Source organism: Euprymna scolopes, chromosome 1 (assembly GCF_053919585.1).
Source record: "Euprymna scolopes isolate OS-2025 chromosome 1, ASM5391958v1, whole genome shotgun sequence".
Classification (NCBI taxonomy): domain Eukaryota; kingdom Metazoa; phylum Mollusca; class Cephalopoda; order Sepiida; family Sepiolidae; genus Euprymna; species Euprymna scolopes.
This window is the reverse complement of record NC_136482.1, coordinates 90,973,084-90,997,957: the sequence shown is the minus strand read 5'-3', so window position 1 is coordinate 90,997,957 and position 24,874 is coordinate 90,973,084. Positions and strand designations below refer to the sequence as shown.

General features: G+C 33.4%; 1 protein-coding gene across 10 annotated transcripts in view; it reads right to left on the bottom strand.

Annotated features, from left to right (window-relative positions):
• Positions 1-24,874, bottom strand: part of LOC145245888 (uncharacterized protein C20orf96-like) — a 2,261,276-nt gene that overhangs the window by 1,091,670 nt on the left and 1,144,732 nt on the right. For all 10 annotated transcript variants that reach the window (XM_080107943.1, XM_080107887.1, XM_080108064.1 and 7 more), the window contains one exon: positions 816-915. In XM_080107943.1, the coding sequence (XP_079964069.1) occupies positions 816-915 (100 nt within the window). The remainder of the gene's footprint in view (positions 1-815; positions 916-24,874) is intronic.

The following is a 24,874-nucleotide window of genomic DNA, read 5'->3' as shown; positions in this document are numbered from 1 at the left end:
AACTCGAAGCATAAAAAGATGGAATAAACCGAAAACAATCCTTTCTCATTTCTGGATTAGTTGCTACGACTTATTTTATCCATTTTTTAATCTTCGAAGTTTAAGACGTTTTCGTTCCTTTTTTTCTTTTTTAACTTCAGTTAATTTGATGTTATTTTATATAAATACTAGCCTAGGTGCCCAGCGTTGCCCGGGTGTGTGGAGGTGTGTGTTGAAAGTAAAAACAGTGGTAGTAGGCAGGCTTAAACCTGTACCGCAAAGAAGGAAAAGAATGTGAAAAAAGTGCCGTTTTTGCCGTTGCGTCCCTCGCCAAACCGGAAGTAGCGAAGGTTTAAATTAAGGTTAGTCAATCGAATAGCGGGGAGGACTTTCGAAAATATCGGCGAAAAAAGCGACCCGTCCCTGTAAAAAAGTGCTTAATTAAGGATGAAGCAATTAATGATTTTAGCCAATTTTTTGATATTTGTAGTCCGAAGGGTCGAGCTTCAAAACGATATCAATCTCGTGAAAATCTGTCGCCTCTGTCGAAAGTTGTAGGTAGATGTACATACCTACATTTAAACAGAGAGCTGAGATTTATATTATAGATTAGTGCGAACGTTGGGAAACATTTTTCCCGTCATTTTTGCGTAGGATGTACACTCGTATTTGTATGTTTAAGCAACTGATTTATTACAGTGAAAATATTGCTACTTAGCGTTTATCTTATGCTAATAGAAATACCAGAGGTTCTTCGTAATATGCATGCCAGAAGCAAAGTGTTTCTCTCTGGACTTATGTTCGGGGAAGGTTGACTTTGTGTGAAATTCAATTACCTTTGATTTTGGATTCTGTCTCCTTTTTCATGTTGAGTAATTCTTTCTGTTCGTTGTCGAAATCTTTCTGGAAATTCTTGTGAATTCTGAGTATTCCGCACTGAAATTGTTAAAAATAGATGAAGAAATCATAATGTCGCATAAAAAAGAAGAATTAAAACAGAAAAAATAAAAGAAATACAAATAAACGATAGAAAAAAAAAACGAGAACAAAAATGGAAAAGAATGAAAGAAAAATGTAAAAATAAATTGTGACATTAAAAAAATAAGAAACATAAAAAAATGGGATAATGGGACAAAAGAATGAAAAGAAAAATAGGAAAATAAAAATGAAGATAGAATTTTTTATAAGTCAAATGAATAAATGAAACAGAAAAAGAATAAAAATAAGTTTAAGGATTTGAGGAATTCATGAAGAGAGGTAGTAGCTTTCTAAAGTGCTCTTCTATGTACAAGATGTGTAAAGTAACCCATTTTGCGCTTGCACAGTTCGCAACAGCCTCTCCATAATGACTGACTAACCGTGTATGGTGAAAACTCACACCCTTCAAGAATAATATGCATGGGCATAGACAGAACACAGCGAATCTAGAGGAGTATACCTCTATAAACAATCCTGTTATTCCCATGGGTAGCAGTCGTTCTTGTGGCGTTCAACAAAAGTGTGGTAACTGATCAGAGAACAGCTCAGTTGTGCAGATGGTCATATGCTTAACTATAGACAAGCACAACGTCCCCGTTAGCAGATAACTATAGCGAGATAGTGTCTTAGCAAAATATTTGTCCCTTTTGGACGGGTTGGTGCAAGAAAAGGTATTCAGCCCAAACATTTTGCTTCAAACAAACTATGGCTGTCCTTAGTAAGTTTGCAAACTAAATGGCAAACAGAAGTGCGAGCAGATGCACATGGCAAACCCATACTAGCCACAGAAAACTGTTATAAACTGGACAGTCAATTAGTAAAACAATCTGCATAGGAAGTAAATTATTTCTACAAAATATCAAGTTTTTACGTCTCATAATATAAAAAGTGTGTTGAAATAAAGGTAACGTAACTAAATTCATGGATTTAAAAAAGTAATCATTTTCCTATCAGAGGATTTTAATATGAGCAAAATTTATTCAAATGGCACAAATCCTTTCCTTGGGTTACTCAAGTTACTCTTAATCTTCACTTTACAGTGTTGAGTGTTTAGCAAAGAGTCATTAAGTACCAGTTTTGGAATTTTTAGTATGACTCAACCAAGGATTGAACCCCAGTCTCCTGGCCTATAAGTGAACATTATATCATTATACTTAATTTTAAAAGTATTTATACATATACACGTATCTTATATTAGTATGGATCCAATCACCCATTTAAATCTATATTTTCCTACCTCCAGTCTTTTGCCATATAGGAAAATAATCTTTTAAAAAAAATCAGAAAAAAAATTTAAGAGAATTATCCAATTTTAACGAAAATTTCAACATTTATTCAGTAAATTATGTATTTTATAAGGAATATAATTTTCTAAATTAAACAGCATAGCGTCAAAAGAATGCAAGATCTATAGAATTAAAGTTTGGGAAAAATTAAACACAATATTGTTTATTTTTTATTTTTTTGGTATTGTTAAAAGCGAGTCTATTTTTCTTCAAGAATTGAATAAGAAATAAAATTTAAAAAGATCTCTAAAATTATGACCCGTGCCATACAAATCTATTTTTAAACTAAATTTCCCAAGGAAAGTTTCTCCTGTAATTGTTATGCTTAAAATCTACATAATTAGAAAAACGATTACCAAATATTAAATCAATTAACACGATCATACGACAATTAAATATATGTTTAGTTAGAAAAGTTGGATGAAAATTCTGATTTAATGAAATTGTTAAATTATGCCATATAAGGTAATAATAGTATGGTCATTGAGAAAATACATTTCATTTATTAAAACAACAGAACGGTTAGTTAACAATAAAAAGGCAATTTTGAAATTAATCAAATATTAATTTTGATTTTTATGACTTTATTGTAAGTATTAAAAAAATTAAGATTGATAAAAAAGTCCCTTGAAAAAACTCCAGAAAACAAGACAAGCAACATCAGCACAAAGAACAAGGTTAAACGCATAACTAAAGGCAAAGTTTAATAGGTTCGACCGACAGACATATTCTTCTGGGAAATTTTTCTAAAAACGCAGTGAACTTCATCTTCTATGTCTTCGAACAATGAAGAAGAAATCCTTCTAGATTGAGGCAAGTTAAAGTTTTTGGCACACTCAAAAGTGCACAATTTGAAGAATTTGATTTTACCAACATTTAAAAAATGACCTTGTGTCTTACTCTACTCCTCTTGAGAAGCAAGTAAATATGAACATAGCCATGTTATAGAGATTCGATGTCTGCATCTAAAACAAAGTTATAGCTGTAATTACATTATTGGTTATCCCTAATTATTCCGATTCCTCACAGATTCCTTGGATACATTTGCAATAGACAGAGACATTTGGATTGAAACAATTTGCACTGATCTTGCCAAAAGTGGATCCAAATAGCCTTGAAGGAGAGGAATATCGCCAAACATAAAGCCAAAAGAAGGCTCAGCAGACTAATAATACCAATCATATGCAAGCGGTGCCAAATAGACTGCCATTTCCTTGTGGGAGAATTCTGTCATCAGGGATGATATTCTCCTATAAAGACGGAGTAACCCCATGGGCTCACTGAACTGATGATCCGGCGGGATTGGACGATGCCAATACTACCATTTCTGTCTAATCACTAAATGAAGGGTACGATGTTAGTCTAAGTAAGTCACAACCTCATATTACGTCGAATGCCTAGCAGAGATTCAGTGAAAATGTACAAGAAAAATAAGAAAACAAGCCAAAATAAATGAGAAAATAAACAACAAAAACAGATCTACTCAAAAACAAAGATCAAACAAATACCAAACCCAACATTGATTATTCTAAGAAAATAAAAACAAAAGATGAAGATTTTACCAAATGCCAAATAATCTGGAAGAATCTTTTAAGAGAACATGCAATCGATTCTTAACGTGTAACAGAAATGTGCAGCAGAAAACAGGAAATTTTTTTCTTCTTTTGTTTTTCATTGTTTTTTTTTTCTTTTTTAATTGCTTTCAAACAAATTGAAACTCACTCCAGAAATTTTCAAGGCCAAAGAAAGTAGTTCTTTGTTTTGGTTTTAAACTTATCTTAATCGGGGGTGGGGAGGAGTAGAGGAAAATGAAACAAAATGAAAAGAATCTAAAAAAACAAAAATGACTGCAGACATTACATAGTGAACGGCATTTTTTTTTTTTTTTTTTCGTAATTACATTCTGGGTATCAGTCCAATGATTAGAGAACGGGATAGAACTTTAGAAGTTTAAAGTATTGACAGAATTCTAGTATATACTTTCAAGACCGGTCTTTAAAAACGCTATCTTGTCCGGAAGCAGGTGATCATTTTGCGTTAAATTTATTTGTGAAAGTGATCTTCCGATATTCTGGTGTCCGGTGACTTAAATTTATTAGAGTTTCTAACTGTCCATGAGACAGCTATTTTAGTTAGTATATCTGTATTTTTCAAAAGATCATTAAGAAAGCAGAATCCCGCCCCACGCAAACCCAGACTTTTTTTTTATCTGATGATAATTGTATTTAAATTACAAGGAAAATATACTGGATTATATAGATAAAAAACATTTGAAGCAATTTTAATTATTCACTAGTAGCTTAACTGCACACACACAAAAAAACTTTTCTAAATCTATAACCTTTTTTTTTTTTTAATTACATATCAGTTCTTTATCGTTTTGAAAGATTTCAAAATTTAATCTCTTGCACTTATTAAAAGTTCCAATATGTGGGCGATTTGCTGTCATTGTCAAAACAGGATCTTTGAAAAGAATGAAAGCCGATTTTATCAAAATGTGAATGGAGGAAAAACACGAACACAACAACTGGATCAGACAGAAACAAAACGCCACTGGAGTCATATATGAGAAGAGCGACAGTGTCATAATATAAATGCTGAGTAATTGAAAGACATAAAAGAAGAGTCACAGCAAATCGAAGAAGGGACAGAGAATGAAATCAGCAAGGAAACGCTCAAGACAACCCTAGGAAAATGGCAAACTGAAGAGCACCAGGTCACGATGGGTCACACATACTGGTTCAAAAAATTCACAATATTACGCAAAAGACTAATTCAGGACTTGAAACGATGTATCTACGATCAGACGTGCTAGAATGGTTGACCAAAAATAGAACTACACTGGTGCAAAAAGACAAAAAGGAAACATCACCAGCAACTATAGGTCTGTAACATGTTTGCCTACAATGCGGAAAATACTAACAGCACAACTGAAGGAACAAATTCATCATTCTCTTCATAATCGTGAACTACTTCCAGAGGAACAGAAAGGATGCCTGGAAGCAAAAAGAGGAAGACATAGACCAAAGGAGGTAAAAAAAAGTAGAAAAAAGAAGATATAGCCATGGCATGGGTCGACTACAAGAAAATGTATGACAGGATCATGCAAGTATGGATAATAGAATGCGTGAAAATGTACAAAATAATAGACAAGATTATCAATCTGATTGAAAATGCAATGAGAACATGGAGACTTGAACGGAAAGCTGGTAGACACTGCATAACTGAGATTAAAATACTAAAAGGTATCTTTTAAGGTGATGCCCTATCATTACTACTGTTCACCATAGCCAAGATGCTCCTTAACAATATACATAGAAAATGCCAAGCTCACTAATACAGATGAAAGTATACACGGATACAAGTTCACTAATGCAGACGAAAGAATGAACTAGCTAATGTACATGGATGACCTAAAATTATTTGCCACAACCAAGAAGGAATTAGAGATACTGTTACAATATTTGTTACTATAATGGGATATGCTCCTGCACAGTCGGGAGATTATTTTATAAACGATGCTTCTAGGAACTGAAAAATCGAATTAATTCATGTTCTCCTACCAACCAATCAGAAACTGAAATTGCTACAGAAAGGTTCAATATTCATGGAGCAATTTTGATTGGTTGGTAGCAGAACATGAATTAATTCGACTCATCAGTTCTTAGCCGCATCGTTTATAAATAGAATCTCCCGACTGTGTGGGAGCATACCCCATTATAGCCAAAAATATTGTAACAGATACTAATAAACATAACCAGAATCTTCAGCCGGGATATCTGAATGGAATTTGGTATGAAAAAGTGCGCATAGCTGATTCTGAGAAGGAAGAAACTGGAAGCAACAGACGACATGAAACTACACAGAACTAAACAGAGATAAGGCCACTAGGTGAACATGATACAAATATTTAGCAGTTCTGGAAGCAGGCACCTCTAAAGAAACAGAAATGAAAGAGAAAATTGGAAAGGAATATATCAGAAGAACAAGAAAACTCCTCCAAACTAAACTATATAGTAACAACCTAATAAAAGATGTAAACATTTGGTTAGTGTCACTAGTAAGATACTCTGGATCATTTATAGATTGTACCAAAGAAGAACTGAGGCATCTCAACTAGAAGACCAGGAAACTCATGACTATGCACTACACCCAAAGAATGATGCTCATCGACTCTTTGTGTAAAGGAAAGGAGGAGGAAGAGAACTACTTCATATAGAAGACTGTGTAAATGGCACAAAAAATAAATTAGAAAAATACATAATGTACAACACCAAAATAATAATTACCACAGGAAGAGACACTGAAAAAACAATACAGAAAAAAAAGAGAGGCAAAAGGTAATACGGGAAAAGAAAAATGGAAAGAGAAACAGCTACATAGACGGTTCATAGTGCTGACAAAAAATGAAACTAACGAAAACACTTTTCTTATTGAAATAAATATTTTTCATGTGCATTGTATTAGAAATTGCTTTAGAAATAAAAAAGTAAGACGTCTGAAATATTTTCTTCTTGTTTATCCATTTCTAATATATATTTGCAGAATTCGTAGACATTCGCTCATATAATGTTTACAATATTTTGCCGATATCATGTTTACAATATTTTGCTGCTGAATTAAAATCAATATGTATTTCTTTGGTCTAAATATTCCTGCTTATAGTCGGACAGACATACGGATATTTATATAAAGAGAACTCGATCCAATGAAATAATTATATATACATTTTATTTTGAACTTGAAGCCATAAAAGTTTATATGAAGTTTATATAATTCATTAGAAGTTATTTTTCAATTTCTTTTCTTTGTTGTATGCATATGAAAATTAATATATTTTTGGGAGTGGTTTATTTGATTATAAAACATGCAAAGTCATTAACACAATTTAAAACAAGAAATATTCCTGAGGATAAATATATTAGCTTTTCATTGATTTTATCAGGTTTTTCTTTTGAGGCTTGGCTCAAGATATTTGACCTATCTAATAAGTTATTAGACTGTTCTTTATTTTTACTAGCATTTATAGGCTATCATTAGTTGCATATTTTGGCTATAATATATATATGTGTGTGTGTGTGTGTGTGTGTGTGTGTGTGTGTGTGTGTGTGTGTGTGTGTGTGTGTGTGTGTGTGTGTGTGTGTTTTGAATTTGCTAATGAAGAACAGACTGGACACAGGTTTTTAAATTTTTGAGATGAGGTTAATAATTTGTATTATTTATACTGATCTTGAGATTTCTGTAGGTGTAATCTGCTACCTTCTTCAGAAATAAAAATCTGCAGAGAATTTCGAATGGAACTCTTTATTTAATCCACAAGGTAGTATTTTATTCCATCAGCCATGACTGGATAGAAGTCCTAAGTAAATCTCAATTGCATTCTGAGTATCGCGCACACCGAGCCTTTAACCTGCTACTTACAAATTAATTTTACCAAGTATTTTATCATTGCAAAGAGTTCTAGTACGAACTTTGGGAACTTTAAACGTATTCTTCTTTTAGATGTACAATTTTACTACTCATTACTGCAGACTGACACACACACACAAATTTATATATATTTCTTTTAGATTTTAAATTTTTTCTACTATTATTTATAATTAATAGTTTGCATACCCAGTCTGCTTAGTAGATGATCATTGCACAGCACATACACTGCTTCTTGGAGTCATTTGACTCTCCTTTTTATTAACATAGGCTAATCATCCAAAGGGTAAGATAATACCTGCGAGGATGATCTCGTGACAGAAGAGCGGATATTAAGCTACTCTCACTCTCAAAAAGTACAAAATGAGTACAGAACGGATACTATATTCACCTGAATTTAGCACTGAAACATAGTACTTTAGTCTGAAATAGTATAATAAACTAAATTAAAGTATAGTTTCAGGCGGACATAGATTTATTAAGTTTGGCTGATCTTATTGAAAATTTACTGATTAATTTAGTTAGATCTGTGTTACTGTATATACAATGTGCCTTCAATAAGTTCCTAGAGTTTTTGAATCGGCACTTAAAATTGTTGTAGATTCTTGAAAATTCAGTATGTTATTGCTATACACATTATGAAATAACTGACAAATTTGTATGATTTCAGGTTCAAATGAACAGCTATAGCATAAATTAGAATACACCCTACTAAAGCCTGATTCTCACAGCTGGTGAATTTCAAAAATGCAATCTATGCATGAAGATACTTTGGAAGAACGATATTCAAAAATATTCGGTTTCAAACTTGGAAAAAAAGCCACGGAAACGCATGGAATGTTTCAGACTGCTTTTGGACCATCTTGCATGAATCGAGCATCAGTTTTTGAGTGGTATAAGAAATTCGAGGAAGGCAAGGAGCCTGAGGAATGGTGAGAGGTGTGAGAGGAAATAAGGAAGTCAGAAGCCCAGAGTTGGTTGGCCAAATAAAGAATTTATTGGATAAGGGCCGTCGTGTGTCTATAGAGACAATAAGTGCACAGTTTGATGTCAGTGTGGGAACCGTGCATAAAATTATTTGCAAGGAATTAAAGATGCAGAAGATTTGTGCAAAATTTGTTCAAAGGGTACATAGAGAAGATCAGAAAGAAAGACGTCATAACAATAGGGAGATGATCAAGCTGATTAATTCAGATACCACAGTTCTTGATACTCGGTGACCTGCGATGAAAGCTGGATCTACTGCTATGACTCAGAGATCAAGATACAGAGTTCCCAGTGGAAGCATGTTGCCTCTCTCAGATCGAAGAAAGCCAGACAAAGCAAATCCATCCAGAAACATGATTCCTTTTTTTGACGGCACAGATATGATCTACATGCACTGGGTTCCTACTGGACAGACAATCAACAAAGAATACTATGTTGACGTTAAAAGGGAGTTCAGAAAGAGATTCTTTTGGAAGAGGCCAGTACTCTGCAAATCGGGTCAGTGGCATTTCCATCAGGACGATGCACCAGTCCACAACTCCATCCTTGTCATAGACTATTTTGACCAAGATGGGCATCAAGACAACCTCTCACCCTCCCTAGAGTCCCTGTGACTTTTAGTTATTCTCTAAGCTAAAGAAAAACCTTAGAGGCTGTCGTTATGAGAGAATCGAGAAGATGAAAGAAGCTGTGAAAAGGTTCATTAACATGCTCACGCAAAAGGCTTCCATGAGGCCTTCCAGAAGTTGTTTGAACGGTACAATAAAGGTATTACAGTCGGGGGAGATTACTTCGAAGGGGACTACAGTTTCCTGTTTGTACTATCAATAAAAGTGCCAATACAAAAAAAATCTGGAAACTTACTTAAGACATCTTGTATCAAATCTACTTGGGTATTTTTATGCTAAAACACAATAACGACTGTAAATTATTTATTGGAGACGATTTGTTGAACATAGATTGCGATTCTACCAGGACGTTCTATACTATAAGCCACTTCATAGCACAGTTGAGAACTATGAAGGGAAGCTTATTGACAAATGTTTAGTTTTCAGATATTTTTGGAGGAAATTATATCAACCATATTTGAAAATGAAGAGAATAACATTCTCGCCCATGTTTAAGGATAATAAGATGTGCTGAACATGGGTATTTTTTTTTTCATAGAAACTGCGAAGTATTAAACAAAACAAAGATTTAATTAAGATGTGTAGCAAACGATACGACGTTTGAATAAAAGATATTTAACTTATCTCATTGAACCCATCATGTGGTAAATTAAGTTTCATTAATGTGTAGTGAATTCATGATTATTGTTTGAGAAGTTTTATTTACAATCGACATAAAAACATTACACGTCAAATTGAAATAAATCTTATATTTATTTCATTTGAATTAGAAGATTATACTCTAAACGTAAATATTTCTTTGAATATGTCGAGATTAGAAATCCTGTTTTGCTCATAAAAACATCATCACATTCTAATGAAAAGCAACTTTTTTTAGTTGCTCCTTTTGATTTGTCAATAATCCTCCAATCAGAATTGTCGCTTGTGCAATGTAAAAGCATGCAGTATGAGACGGTGTAGATTTCACCCATAGATGGGTATTGTTGCATAATTGAACACAATAGATTTGAACTTAGTATAGCCGATTCTATGGTCTGTAATAACATTAATAGAACCAAATTTAAAACTCTGATAAATCTGAACAAGTGAAAATGTAAATTCTATATTTCCCTCTTTAGATTCACGTTTATTGGGTAATTTTGAATAAATGTCAGCTGTATCTTGGCTACCCGTCTTAAACAAGCATGCCAAATTCTCAGTCCACGAGCCACTTCTGACTTAATCAGCAATTTTACCTAGCTCGTGGGACTATTTTGATATGAACCTAAAATTGAGCTCCAAATAAGTTTGAGCTGCTTCACAAGCCTTTTTCTGACAATGCGGAAACTGCAAACAGAGCTGATTAAACTGCAGTGTAATCCGACGTTAAAAAACAAAGTGTTTCTCCACAGTATTAACAATACTCCAGCTTCATTTATGTGCGGCTTTAATATTAGCTTTGTTTGGAAACGCATATCTGTGCCAGAAGTTGTTCTCAATGATGAAGATAAACAAAACATTAGACAGGAGTTGCAAGTCATTGTGAGAACTCCAATAACACCAAAACCTTACGAAGTATCATTGTTAAGTATCTAGATCAGAGAAAATGGCAGAAAGAAAATTGAAAGATTTAATTTATTTTAATTTAGATTGTTCTATTTTGCAACATGGTCTTATTTAAAATTTTTTTATAATTTTGACAGGCGATATTTGGGCGGGGGGTAATCGTTGTGCATTTTAGCCACCAGTTGTATAGCTGGATCCCCTCTTTGTAGACTGCATGTAGTATCCGGTGACTGGAATAGGCTGCGTGTTGGATAAGTTGGATAGTTGGCGGTCGTCGTTGATAGGACAGCGCAATAAAAGCAATCAACAATAATGGCACGTGTTACGAGTACATTTAAGGCATTCGAATGAAGCACACTGAAACAGGATCATATATTTACATATGTACAAGGATGTTTGTTTACATAGAAACGTTACGAACGTTACAGAGTGTTTGTGTGTTTATAAACTAGCATGCATAAACGTTTGTTGTGTGTATGCGTGCGTGAATGTATGCGAAAGTTCGTCAAAGCACGCATTGGAAGTTCATTGTGGGTGTAAGAGTTTGTTTACACGAGTTTCATTCTCATCTTGAGAAAGGTAAACGCCCTGTCGAGACGTAAACGTAATTTGCGTGCCACTCACATTTGAGGTTTAAATTGAAGGAAAATATGTGTTGTCAGCCCGATGTCTCGAGTGGGAACAGAAAGAAGAGAGAGAAAACGGAAGAGGAAATGGAGAGCGCCACCTGTTGGGCAAAGCGGAGGTTACCACAGGAGCGACAACAGATGCGTTGTTTAAAAGCTGTATGCATGGATGTGTGTGCAGTTTGCTTATATGCATGCTAGATTTAAAGGCATGTTCCTATAGATTTTAATACAGGAAAAAGAATTTAACTAGAATTAAATTGGAATAAAAGTAAATGTTATCTGTTTCAATATTCATATAAAAAAAGTTTTCGTCTTTTCAGTAAATGTTTATCTTGCTTTGTCTGTGAACTAAAGTGGGTCTTGCATTTTGGTCTTCGTCGCAATTGCGTATGATACCCTTAGTATAGAAAAAATATTAGACTGAATTTATGGCATGAGATCAGTTTGCCAAATTATTTGCAAGACAGAAAAGATTTTGTCTGATTTGACTTCTTTTAACGTAGTATGTATCTTCCCACCCGCAAATCAAAATTCAAGCATATGAGTAATAATCTAAAATTGTTTGAAATAAGCGAGAAAAAAATAAAATTCCGGCACCGTAATCAATGAGGTTCCTTTATTTCTTCAAATATGTTCATAAATTCTTGCTGTTCTTAACTTCACTGGGTTTTAGAATACCTAGTCTACTTTCCTACAAACCATTTGCCAGTCAGAATTACTTCCCCATAACTGAGAAAATCTCCACCTTATATGACCATCATATCTAAAATCCAGACGCAATCAGCCAACAGCAAACAAGTATAATCCAAAGCAGATAAGCATCGTAACTGTGATGCAGATTTAGATAGCAACTTCTCTGCTGTTAAAGACTTATGCCTAAACATACAAATAATCAAGAGGACATAACTCTAAACAGACTTTTGTCCTCTTTTGTAAATGCTCATCTCAACAGATGCATCCAACTCTAGGCCTCTTTTCGTGTTGACCAATTTCTCCTCAATAGATCTTTACCCAAGTAAATAATTATGAAGTAAAGTTTACTTGCAAGTTTATAAATATACTAGAAAATCTGCCCGGCATCGCCTAATAAAAAACGTAACATAAAATTCTTTAAAACAAAAAATGAAGTAAAGAAAAAACGGAAACTGAGACATATACACATGCAAGTATTATGGGGTTTTTTTTCTGAGATCGAAGTGCAAATATTCTTTAAAAATGAAGCAATCTGATTGGCTATAAAGCTTAATATGTCATTTAGCTGCATAGCACTTTCAATGCAAAGGTATGTCTTTTCTTAAATCAAGCCTGGGTTATTGGTGGAATGCTGATTATGTAGTAAGGCATGATGAAACTAACACATCACTTAGGACTTATCTCGAAGCATCTTGAAAATGCATTTTTAGTAAGAAATTATTTATTTATATTTCTTTCTTGCATAATACTAAGCTTCGGAGGAAATGGATAGATATATATCTATGTTAGGCGGTCTATGCACAAAGGTTGTGAGAGAAGATACTGGCACAAAAAGTGGTAATGGAATGAATAGTTAAGGATGTCTGTTTAGATCCGTTTAAATTTATTCGTGTTGCAAAATAATTGCTCTTGACATATCTAAAGCCTTTGATAGGGTATGGCATAAAGGTTTACTTCATAAGATCGCTAGCTATGGTATAGCTGGAAATGTCTTCTCAATTATTAAATCATTTCTTTCTGATAGGTTCATAAGAGTAGTAGTTGAGGGGCAAAAATCAGAAGCTCACAGTATTAATGCCGGTGTCCCTCAGGGATCTATCCTGGGCCCAACTCTTTTCCTGATCTACATTAATGATCTTCCAAATCATATCCTTACATCATTTGTTGACATTTATGCTGACGACACTACCATTTATGGTACCACATCTAAGACAGTAAACGACCAAGTTCTCTCCAATTCTCTCTCCTCTGATCTTGAGCACGTAGTACAATGGGGAAAGGAGTGGCTGGTTACTTTTAATGCATCTAAAACCAAGCTTCTCTCTTTACATCATCAACATTCTAATTCACATTTGTCATCAATTGAAATGAATGGCACTCGTCTTCAGGAGGCCTCAAGTTTTGACAAGCTTCTGGGCTTGACCATTACTCCTGATCTTAAATGGAACACGTATATCAAATCTGTTGCCAAGGCCGCTGGAAAAATGGTGGGATCTTTCTATCGATCCAGTAGATATCTCACTGCTGATGCTATTCTCTACCTATATAAGAGCCAGGTACGTCCAAGGATGGAATACTGTTGCCACATCTGGGCAGGAGCTGCTAGTAAGGACTTGTCCTGCCTTGATAGAGTTCAAAATAGACTTCGTAGCCTCGTAGGAGATGTCCTTTTCTCCTCCTTGCAACCTCTATCTCACAGAAGAGATGTTGCGAGTTTGTCTCTGATGTATCGTTATTTTCATGGAAAGTGTTCAACTGAGCTTCAATCTATGGTCCCCCCTCGCCAAACTTTCACAAGAAACACTCGTCTAGCTGTAAACACTATCAATAATTTCCCCCACTCTTTATCTGTGCCTAAACCTAAACGTAGATTCCATGAACAAAGCTTCTTTCTTAGAACTGCACGCCTGTGGAATTGTCTTCCGTTTTCCTGCTTTCCGGCTGACTACAATATGGTTGTGTTCAAGTCTAAAGTAAATAAGTTCTTGATGAGCCGTTCCATATAAGTTATTAAATTTACCAAATTTTCATTACTAATGATTACTATATTGACCAATTTCTACTGTACACTCTTTAACCCTTATCCTTGAGTGGCCTCTGGGCCTTGATAATGTGGTGATGCCTTTGTAAAAAAAAAAAAAAAAAAAAAAAAAAGTCGGTGTTTGATTTCAGGTGTTCCTCTTTGTTTTTGTTTTTTTAAATACATGTTACTCACTATGTAGTTATTTTTCAATTATTACCATTTAGTAAATTAATTATGTATTTGTGGTGCTTTTCCCCCAGTTTCCCATTAAAAAATACTTGTTTCCCCACCTTAGCATGGTGCATAAACACATCAGTAAACTAATTGAAGCAAAATAAATATATTATGACAAATTATTTAAAGAATTTGCAGCACTAAATAATGTTTATATAATAGTCGTTTAAACCGGTTCCCAGTTATTTTTTTTTAATTTTACGCAGAAATGGAGGTGATTGAGTTTTGATCGTGGTTTTTTCTTTTTTTTTCAGTCATAGTATTCAAATTCAGTTGTATCAAAGGAACAGTAGGCCTTTCGTTGAATACAAAAAGCCTCCTATGTCATATTAAAAATAGAGTCAGTGGTAATCAGGTTAGCAGGCCGGTCAAAATGGCTTCACAGGCCGGATCCGACCTTCTATTTGCAGATTGTCGACCCTAGATTTAGATAATATATATATTTTTCTTCTTTATTCTGCTGGTATTAACCGCGAGGAATGGGCCACTTGCATATACACAAAAATATATGTCAAATCTTGTTGATGAATGATGTTAAGCTTAATTCTAATATATCTTGCATTGTTTGTGCTTTTTTGAATAGAAGAGTGTAGTTGTATACTCTGTTAATATCAGCAGAATGAAGAGGAAAAAAGAAAGTCTTCCTTGAAAAAGCCATGTATTGACGATAGTTCCTATTGATTTAATAAAACAAATTATATAACACTAGCTGTACCCTGCCACGCGTTGCAGTGGCTCAATTTGGTGTAATGGAAAAATTTAATAAAAGAGAAAATGCATGTTTCTTATATTAGTACAGCAATCCACTGCAAAAAGTGAAAAAGAAGGCGAAACTGAAAAAAATGGTACTCTTGCAGAATTTGATCTGGATCCCTGAGAGTTTCTGTCAATCATTCATGTTTTGGACTTGACCAACAATCAGTGGATGAAGCCGAACGTAGCAAAAATGTTGAAACGCTAAATGCTTTTTTTTTGTTGTTGTTTTAAAAAATGTGATTTAGTAATTAATATTTGGTTGATGGTGGGGGGAGGGGGGTTACTATACACAGATTCGAAAAAGTCGTCCAAAAACAAATAAATGAAAGCAAAGGTAAGGTAATTTACGTTTCTACCTAATTGGATAATTGTTTAGTGTTTTTATGTAATGTAAAATGTTTAATTGGCTCAAAAAACAGAAATGGTCGCGAATTCTGTTGAATACGTTAAGTTTGGGAAAGTAAGTTGAAAACTAAAAACTATACAAAACAGTGTCTGAAACTCACCGAACATATGTTAACATGACATAGGCTGGCATAATCGGTAGGTTTCTGACAGTATTTTGTATAGTTCTTTTAGTTTTAACTCACTTTCTCTAACTTAAAGTAATCAACAGGGTTCACCACCATTTGTAGCTTTCAAATACACCAATAAAACTGTTTTTCGAGCCGACTAAACGTTGCATTAAATGAAAAGGGTTTATATTACTAAACACAGATACAAAGAAGTTGTCAAAAAAGAAATATATAACAAATAAATGTTATCAAAGGCAAGAAAAATAAGTGTTCTACCTAACTGGATAAGATTTTAGTGTTTTTATGTAATGTATAATCGGTTCAAAAACATTCAATGTTTATCGGTATATCTGAAAAATACAAATGGCGGCAGACTGTATCGAACACGTTAAGTTTGGGGAAATTTTGGGAAAATGAGTTTAAACTAAAAAACTATACAAAATACTGTTAGGAACTCACTCAATATATGTTACCATGATGTAGGCTGGCATATAATCGGTGGTTTTAAACTTTTGCTCGATACAGGTGACGACTTTTAAAAATCCCTTTTAGTGATTACCTGGTTTGAGGATATTTGTACAACTAAACGGCAAATCTGCTCAAAAAAATCCGGTATTATTTTACTTTAAGGCCCGTCTCACGTTCATATATAACGAAATATTTTATTGTAGATTTCGGTGTGCTAAAAACGAATCTGCAAACCGTTTACGTAGCAAAAAAAAAGTTTTCATGACATTCCTGAAATTACTTTTTCGAAAAGTGGGTGATCACTTTTCAATGTAAATTTAACTTAGAATGAGCACCCACTTTCTGGCCACCTGAGAGAGGGGCATTTTTCTGTTTCTTGGCTAAAAAGTTTTTTGTTTGATTTCTTTTGCATGGTAATAACCCCTGAACTCTGGGACTAGTTTCCATTTAACAGCCGTAGCCTTCGTTTACGCTATGCGTAAGCATAAACGAAAGCTGTTTAGCCAATAAACATGGGAAAAAATCCCCCCTCTCTCAGGTGGCTAGAAAGTGGGTGCTCATTTTAAGTTAAATTTATATGGAAAAGTGATCGCCACTTTTTCGAAAAAGTAATTTCTTCATATCATAAAAACTATTTTTTTGCGACGGAAACGGTTTGCAGATTCGTTTTTAGCACACCAAAATCTACAAAACAAATTTTGTTATTTACGAACGTGAGATGCACAGCCCTTAATGGAAAATTATATCAAAAATCCGGGGGAAAGTAGTTTTCAATAAAAACAGCAAATGAATTCGATAGAAAAAAAATGGATGCTATTTTTTTTTCTTTCTGTGTGTTTCTTGGCTAAAAAGTCTTTTTGTTTGATTTCTTTGGCATGGTATTAACCCCTGAACTCTGGGACTATTTTCCATTTCACAGACGTAGCCTTTGTTTATGCTATGCGTGAGCATAAACGAAAACTGTTAAATATGCATTCGCGTACCAAACTGCCTTGTCAAAAAAACCTTTAAGCCAATAAACACGAAAATAAATGCCCCTTCCTCAGGTGGCCGGAAAGTGGGTGCTCATTTTAAGTTAAATTTAGATGGAAAAGTGATCACCCACTTTTCGGAAAAAAAATTTCTTCAGATCATGAAAACTATTTTGGTACTCCTTGGGCGTTGAGTTCCATGGCGACCCGCAGAATTATTTAATGGTCTTCCCTTAGTACCCCCCTAGTCAAGGCTAACGCATGCGCACGTAACATTTTTTATTTATTTACTTACGTGGTGGAGTTTCTATACTGATAGGTTTTTTGAAATTTTTTCACTGGATTATTATTGATTGAACACTAACCAGATTATGAAAAAAAATTGTAAAAAAAAAAAAATCATTTCAACATTTGAAAGGGGTACTCACTTTTTAGTTACCATGTTCTGATAAATCGGTCACTTTTTATTTATTTATTTATTTTTTTTCTAAATACGGAAGTGTCTTCGGGAGATATAAAATGGTCGCATGTTGACGAAGCAATGTATCGGGAGGCGTACGGGATTAAAAATTATTGGTAAATTTTTAGATTAGGTCCACCTCCTCAATTTTCTTTTAAATGACGACTTGAAATGGTTTTCGACTATGCTGAATACGAAAGTCGCATCGAAATTTTGCAGAAATAAGTAGTTATCAAGATATAAAAAGTTGTATTATGCATTGTAATTTTTGGCGGCCATCTTTTTTACGTGTGTGTATTTGTTTATGGCGCGTGTGCACGTAAAAAGATGGCCGCCGAAGAATACAATGCATAATACAACTATTTATTTCCGCAAAATTTCAATGCAATTTGTGTGTTCAGCATACTCGGAAACCTATAAATGTCGTCATTGAAAAGAAAATTGTGGAGGTGGACCTAATCTAAAAAAATACCAAATTATTAAACATTTCTCCAGCATGTAAGTGAAATTTATAATACTTTTAAAAAATTAAAAAGAAACAAAACAAAAGTTTTGAAAAAAAAACTCACCTTTCACAAAAACAATTTAAAAAAAAAAACACAAACTGACTAAATAAGTAAAAAAAAATAGTTAAAAATCTCGAAACTTTATTTTCATGAAAACAATAAAAAAAAGTCCTGTTCTCTCTATTTTTTTTTCTTTGAGAAACAAATATATTTCTGACTTACAAATGCGGTAGAGACTCATTATTTTTACTTTCTATGGTTTTGATATACCGCGTTTTTATTGCTTACAAAATGGGTGACTGATTTATCAGAACGTTGTAACTAAAAAGTGAGCACCACTTTCAAATGTCGAAATAATGATTTCTTTTTTACATTTTTTTTTTAATAATCTGTTTAATTAGTGTCCAATCAATAATAATCCAGTGAAAAAAAATTCCCAAAACCTATAAGTATAGAAATTAAGCATGGGAGTAATGGTTGTACAACAACGTCGCCTTTCGCACTTTTACAAACATTTTTTAAAAAACGTAACTAAACCATTTATTGATAATTTGTCACGTGTACAAACATTTATTTATTTACGTAGGCTTAACTCCTTTCATGAATAAGAAAAGTTTTACTCTTTAAGAATAATAAAAGGAAAAAGTTACTGAACATTTATAAAAGGACTTCTTTGCATGAAGGCCAGAGGAATAGTTGGCCGAAAATTCGTGAAACAACAACTAATAAAGATGAGAATAATAGTCCGCAATAAATAAAAATGGTGCTAATGCAGAGAGCGATCCGCGCTATTTTTTAAATCATATTTCCACGTTTAAATAACGTTTTATGATGTTTTTTTTTATTTATTCAATTTTAAGGTTAAAGTACAGAATAGGTACAAAACATCCTTACCTCCTCATGTTAAGAATGACTTTTAAATAATAACATTATTTCAGCACGGATCACTCTCTGCATGAGTAATCTTATATAGAAAAACCAAAAAAAAAACTCAAAAGCAAGCAACAAACTTTTTTTTTTGGCCTTATATAATAAAGAAAAGATGTGTAAATTAAAACATTTGGAAGATAAACAAATGAAATATGTTTTTTTTTTTACTTATCGAGTTAACAGAAAATGAAACCTTTCGTCAATTCGTGGCTGTGAAATGAATCGAACCGGAAGTTCAGTTTTATCAACAGAACAGATTCGCAGAAACGATTAAATAAATATATTTATTTTATTTAATATTTTAATTTTAATTAGGTAAATTTATTTTAATAGCATAAAAACATACCTCGACTCTAAAAATGGGTTGTCTGAAAATTTCAAATAAATTGGTAACGTATAAACATGGTTTTATTTGTTTAGAACGAACCAACTTTACATTTTTATATATATAGATTATTTGGTGTTCTAAAATTACGAAATAATGTTTTCAATGATGTGACTGATCTCTTCCATATTATAACAACATCATTCAACTGCATTCAATATAACACGAATTCTATAGCTTAGAGAAAGGTTGGGGAAACCCAGAATAAGCGAACCTCAGAATAAATCCATTAAAAAACAGGTGTCAATATTCTTTGCAATTGATAAAAATAGACAAGAAAACTTCTCTTTGAAAGCATGTGTCACGGATTTGTGCTGCTAATATGCAAACTCAGATATGCATAACCGCCCCGAAAACTTGTATATATCAAAAATTTCTTAATCAGTATCATTTTTCTTATCAAGCTTTTTCGTTTTCAACAAAAACACAGACACACGTAGGATTTAAGGCATCTTTTTGAGATTGTACCAATAAATTTTTGCAAAATCAGTGTTATTTCAATCCTTACTGATAAATTAGATTAAGAATTTGTGTATTTTGAAGAAGACTTCAAAACACAAGACTACCTCTTCGTTAACGAGATTAAAAAAATATGCTGATATTTTCAAAGTAAATTAATTGATTGATTACATACATAGCACTTAAAAACGTATTAGCGAATCGATAGGAAAAATTGAAAGAAAAAAAATTACATATGTTCGAGTTGTCAGAAAAATGACATTAGTACTAAATCAAGCAATATCAATTAAGCCATCAAAAAGTTCAATTATGGCAGCACGTAATGAAATAAACTTTAGAACACCTATTAGTATTTTGCCTTTTCTTTTTCTTTTTATTTGAATTAAAGATATCGAACAAAGATAAGGACACACATCAAGTCAATTTGGATGCCAATGCACGCATGTAAGAAGACAATAATGTCGCCTGACTTCTGTAGAAACGTTTGCGTTTTATAGTATGAGTCGCAGCTCCAAAAGATGTGAGATTGCTATCTTCTTTAGTGTTAGATTCGGAAGGATTTTATTTTTAGAAAAAAAAGTAAAAGAAAAAAGTTTACTGCAAATCATGATAAAATAAAATCTTTTCCAAACAGTAAACACATTTTAGTCTTGAAAAAGAAGGCGAACATACTTAATTGTGGTAACTATGTTCACCTTTAGCATTTAGTAGATTATTTACTGTGCAGGAATATAAAAAGCGAAAACTGACAATAAATAAACAAAATCACACTAAAATTCTTCTGTTATTTAACTTTTTAACAGTGTTTGAAACATCGATAGCATGACTTTGGGATCACCTTCATTTTTTATGAAGTTAAGTACGTCTATATGTTTATTATATTTTTTGTTTGTTTTTGGAATCCTTTAAGATAAGGCTTTCTGATGTGCGTATTCATCCTTTTAAAGACTTATCTTCATCTTTATTGTTGTTTCTCTACGTTTCGGCCAACTCATTTTCTGGTCTTCTTCAGGTGATTAACTATGACAGAGTAGGAATGCTGAGCCCGGTAACTGTATCCCCATAGTTACCTCACCATTTTTTGGACAACTAATCCTCTGGCCTGCTTGGGTTGGATCGAAACAGCCATCTTCAGACAATGCTCACCTGGAACCATAGAGACTCAACGGCTCTAATCATTGTGCCATATATTTGTATATACAGTATTCACTCCTGAACTAATTAAACAGTCATTATAAATTATGGCACAGCTTTTAGGCGTAATGGGTTCAAATGTAGATTATATTTAGTTTATTTCAAAAGAGGTAAAAAGGGACAGATCACTCTAATTTGTATAAAATTTTAACAATAGATATCAGACATCAATTAATAAATACTCCCAAAATGCCAGTTTCTTTGGAGTATTTTAAAGGGTTTTAGGGGTCCAAAATGGGCACACATTTCCATTTGAAAATCCAAATATATCAATTTTGCATTGAATTTGATCCATAATCATTAGAAGCGAATTAAGTAATAATTACCTTAATTCTAATTTCATGAGATGCCTTAAACTTAAGTCATGAATTTGAGGGAGTTTCTAGAATCAAAATCATTTATTGAATTTCGCTCAAAAGCGAAATAAGAATTTTAAATATGAGGTTTAGAATCATTTTATCCGGATTTTAATTTTTAAAAGGAACAAAAGTCGTGCAAAGCTGTTCTGTTTGGAAAATTAATAATTGTGTGGATAGTTTTCTAATGCTTGTGCGGGTGGAAGAGGGGGGTAGCTTTTGTAATAGCATCCCTTGATTAGTCAAATTTCCTTTCTGATTCATTTCTTCTCATGAATAGTATTTCGTTTTTGCTAATCATAGTTATCTGTATTTGTCTTTTTTTTGGTACTCTGTTACTTGATAGAAGAAGGGCCAACATTCAAAGAATGTTCCTAATGTTATGTTGGAAAGAAAGTCTCGTTGATCATGACGCTCATATTTTTCTTCTGAGTTCCACGGCTTTTATATTTGTTTGGTATCTTTTTTCCTGGTTTTGTTTCATCAAGCCCAAATTTAATTTATCTGTGATCCTGTCACAGAAATAGCGTTTATCTATCTCATATACAGAAATAACAGTACACTATCACACATACAGTAGCGTCCAAAACTAAAGAACTAAGTTTTAAAACCTAATATTTATTAGAAATAACAACTGTGAAAAGCTGAAATTTTGACAACTGGTAGTCGTTATCATCCCTAATAACATAGTAAAATTTGAATCATTTGCAAAGGATAGAAAAAGAATTATAACAATTATTTATTTTCAAAATAGGAACGTCCAAAAGTAAGAGACAAAATTGAGAAAACAATGTAAGCAGCCAAAAAAACAATAAAAAATATATGTACAATCAATATTTAGTAAATGAGCCCTTGCTTCCAATGACAGTTGCACATCTTCGACTACAAGGACAACTCAGTTCTTGACAATCCTCAATACGAATTTTAGGCCATTCTTCTTGAAGCTTCACCCACAAATCCTCCCTGTTAGTGGGATTTCTTTCCATAACTTTCACTCCTAAGATCTTCCAAAGATTTTCTATTGGATTTAAGTCAGGAATTTGCGGTGGCCAATCCATAATTTCGAAATCTTCCTCGCTAAGGCAACTCATTGCCACCTTTGCCTTGTGACATGGGGCATTATCTTGCATAAAAGTAACCCTATCGAAACCTGAATTCTGTATGATTGGCACAACATAATCTTGAACAATGTTTTTATAGATCTGCGCGTTTACACGAGTTTGTAACCGGACAAGAGGCATTGTACCTTGGCTAGAAAACATTTCAAATACCATGATGCTTCCGCTTCCAAACTTGACAATTTTCTTAGTACACTTTGCACTTAATCTTTCACCAATACGTCCCTTTACATTGTTTTTTCCATCATTTCCAAATAAATTAAACTTTCATCACTGAAAGATACTTTTGTCCGATTTTCCTGTCTAAATTACATACCGGTTCGCAAACTCTAATCACCTCTTCTTATTCTTCAAGTGGTTTCTTCCCTGGTGTTTGATTAAACAGCCCTATTTCTTGCTGTCGTCTAGAAACAGTCTGTCTTGACACATTAACACATTAGGTACTATTCATAAGCCTTTTAATTTTTGTGCAAGACTTAAAACGGTCCTTTATGACATACGCTGCATTATTCAATCTTCTCTTGCCAAAGTTTTGCGGGGTTTACCAGTTTTAAAAGCACAAACTATTCTGCCAGTATCATTGTAGGATTTACCAACCCTGCCTACAACACTCTTGGAACGTTTCACTGTCTCTGAAATCTCTCTAATGGTGTGATTTTCCTTGTGTAGCTTCATAATAGCTTGTCTCACAGAGTAATCAAGTTTTTAACGTTTCGCGATGGTGCCAGCTGATGCAATGTTTACAAATGACTAAGTAAGACTTATTCTTCAGAGGAAATAAAAAAAATTTGAATATAGCAGACTGGTTACATTGTTTTCCTCTATTTTGTCCCTTACTTGTGGACATTCTTCTCTTGAAAATAAATAATTGTTCTAATGCCTTTTCTATCCTTTGCAAATGATTCAAATTTTAGTATGTTATTATGGATGATAACGACTACCGGTTGTCAAAATTTCAGCTTTTCACAGTTGTTATTTCTAACAAATCTTAGGTTTTACAATTTTGTCCCTTAGTATTGGACGCTACTGTATTTTTACATGTTTAATGTCTAGAATAAAGAATATTGATCAATATTTATTTCAACGTCCTATAAAATGGAAACTAAACCTCTACGTACGGGAAGTTTTTCATTATTTCGACATGTAGAACATAATATGGAAGTTATACCACAGATTTTTGAAACACTTGTTTTTTAAATTCTTCTAAATACTATTAAAAGCAACATTTAAGATTATAACATTTCTTAACTGCATATTCATTTTCCTTTTGTGGACTTATTCTCATCTTCATAGTTGTTGTTTCATCAGGTTTCGACCAACTTATTCTATGGTCTGCTTCAGGCGGTTAATCGCAACCAGATAGAAATGCTGAGTCTTGTTAATGTATCCCCAGTAATTACTGCCTTCCATAGTTGTTGTTGTCTGACCATGTTTTGGACAACTAATCATCTAGCCTGCTATGGGTAGAATTGAAACCAATATCTTCAGACGATGCCCAACTGGAACCATAGAGACTCGACGCCACAGACCCCAGAGGTGAGACATGGAAAGCAGTAATAACTGGAGATACAGTTACAAGACTCAGCATTCTTATCCAGTCGCAGTTAACCACCTGAAGAAGGCCAGAGGATGAGTTGGCCGAAACGTGGTGAAATACTAACAACTATGTGGATGAGTATAACAGTCTACAAAAAAAAAAAAAAATGAATGCACAAATTATGAAGCTTTATCTCAAAGGATTCCAAAAATAAAAATAAAAATAAAATAATATATAATTATTTTTTGGCAAGAGGAAAACAGTTTACGCTGTAGGTTTAATGTGGTTCTGATATTTCCAGGAGATTCCTTCGCCTCCTCCTAAATCTTTATTTACTATTTTTAAAGGTGAGATGAGATATAGTCGTCGTACATGTTCAGCAAATATTGTTTTTAAGCAAACTCAACTTTCGACTAAATCAGGAGTCTCCAAAGTTTTCAAACGTTGTGGGTGGGTGGATGGGGTGGGGTATATTGCTGAATTTTTAGAACTATGCGGGCAAAAATTAAAAAAATGACCTGGACGTGTTTTTTTTTTTTTCGTCCATTAACTTTGCTTTTCACTGAAACTGATTCTCCAAAACCTCATTCTTTTGATCATTTTCTGAATAATAAAAAAAACCCCACTATTTTTACACATTTCCAAATAAAGAATTTTTCCTGAATATTTTTACATTTTCCATAAGAGCTCTGCAAACCGGATTAAAGATCTAACATGCGAGCCATAGTTTGCCGATCCCTGATCTAAATTAAAGTTGTTATCCCATTTGGTTTAACGCCTGTTTTACATGCTGACATATATTGGACAGC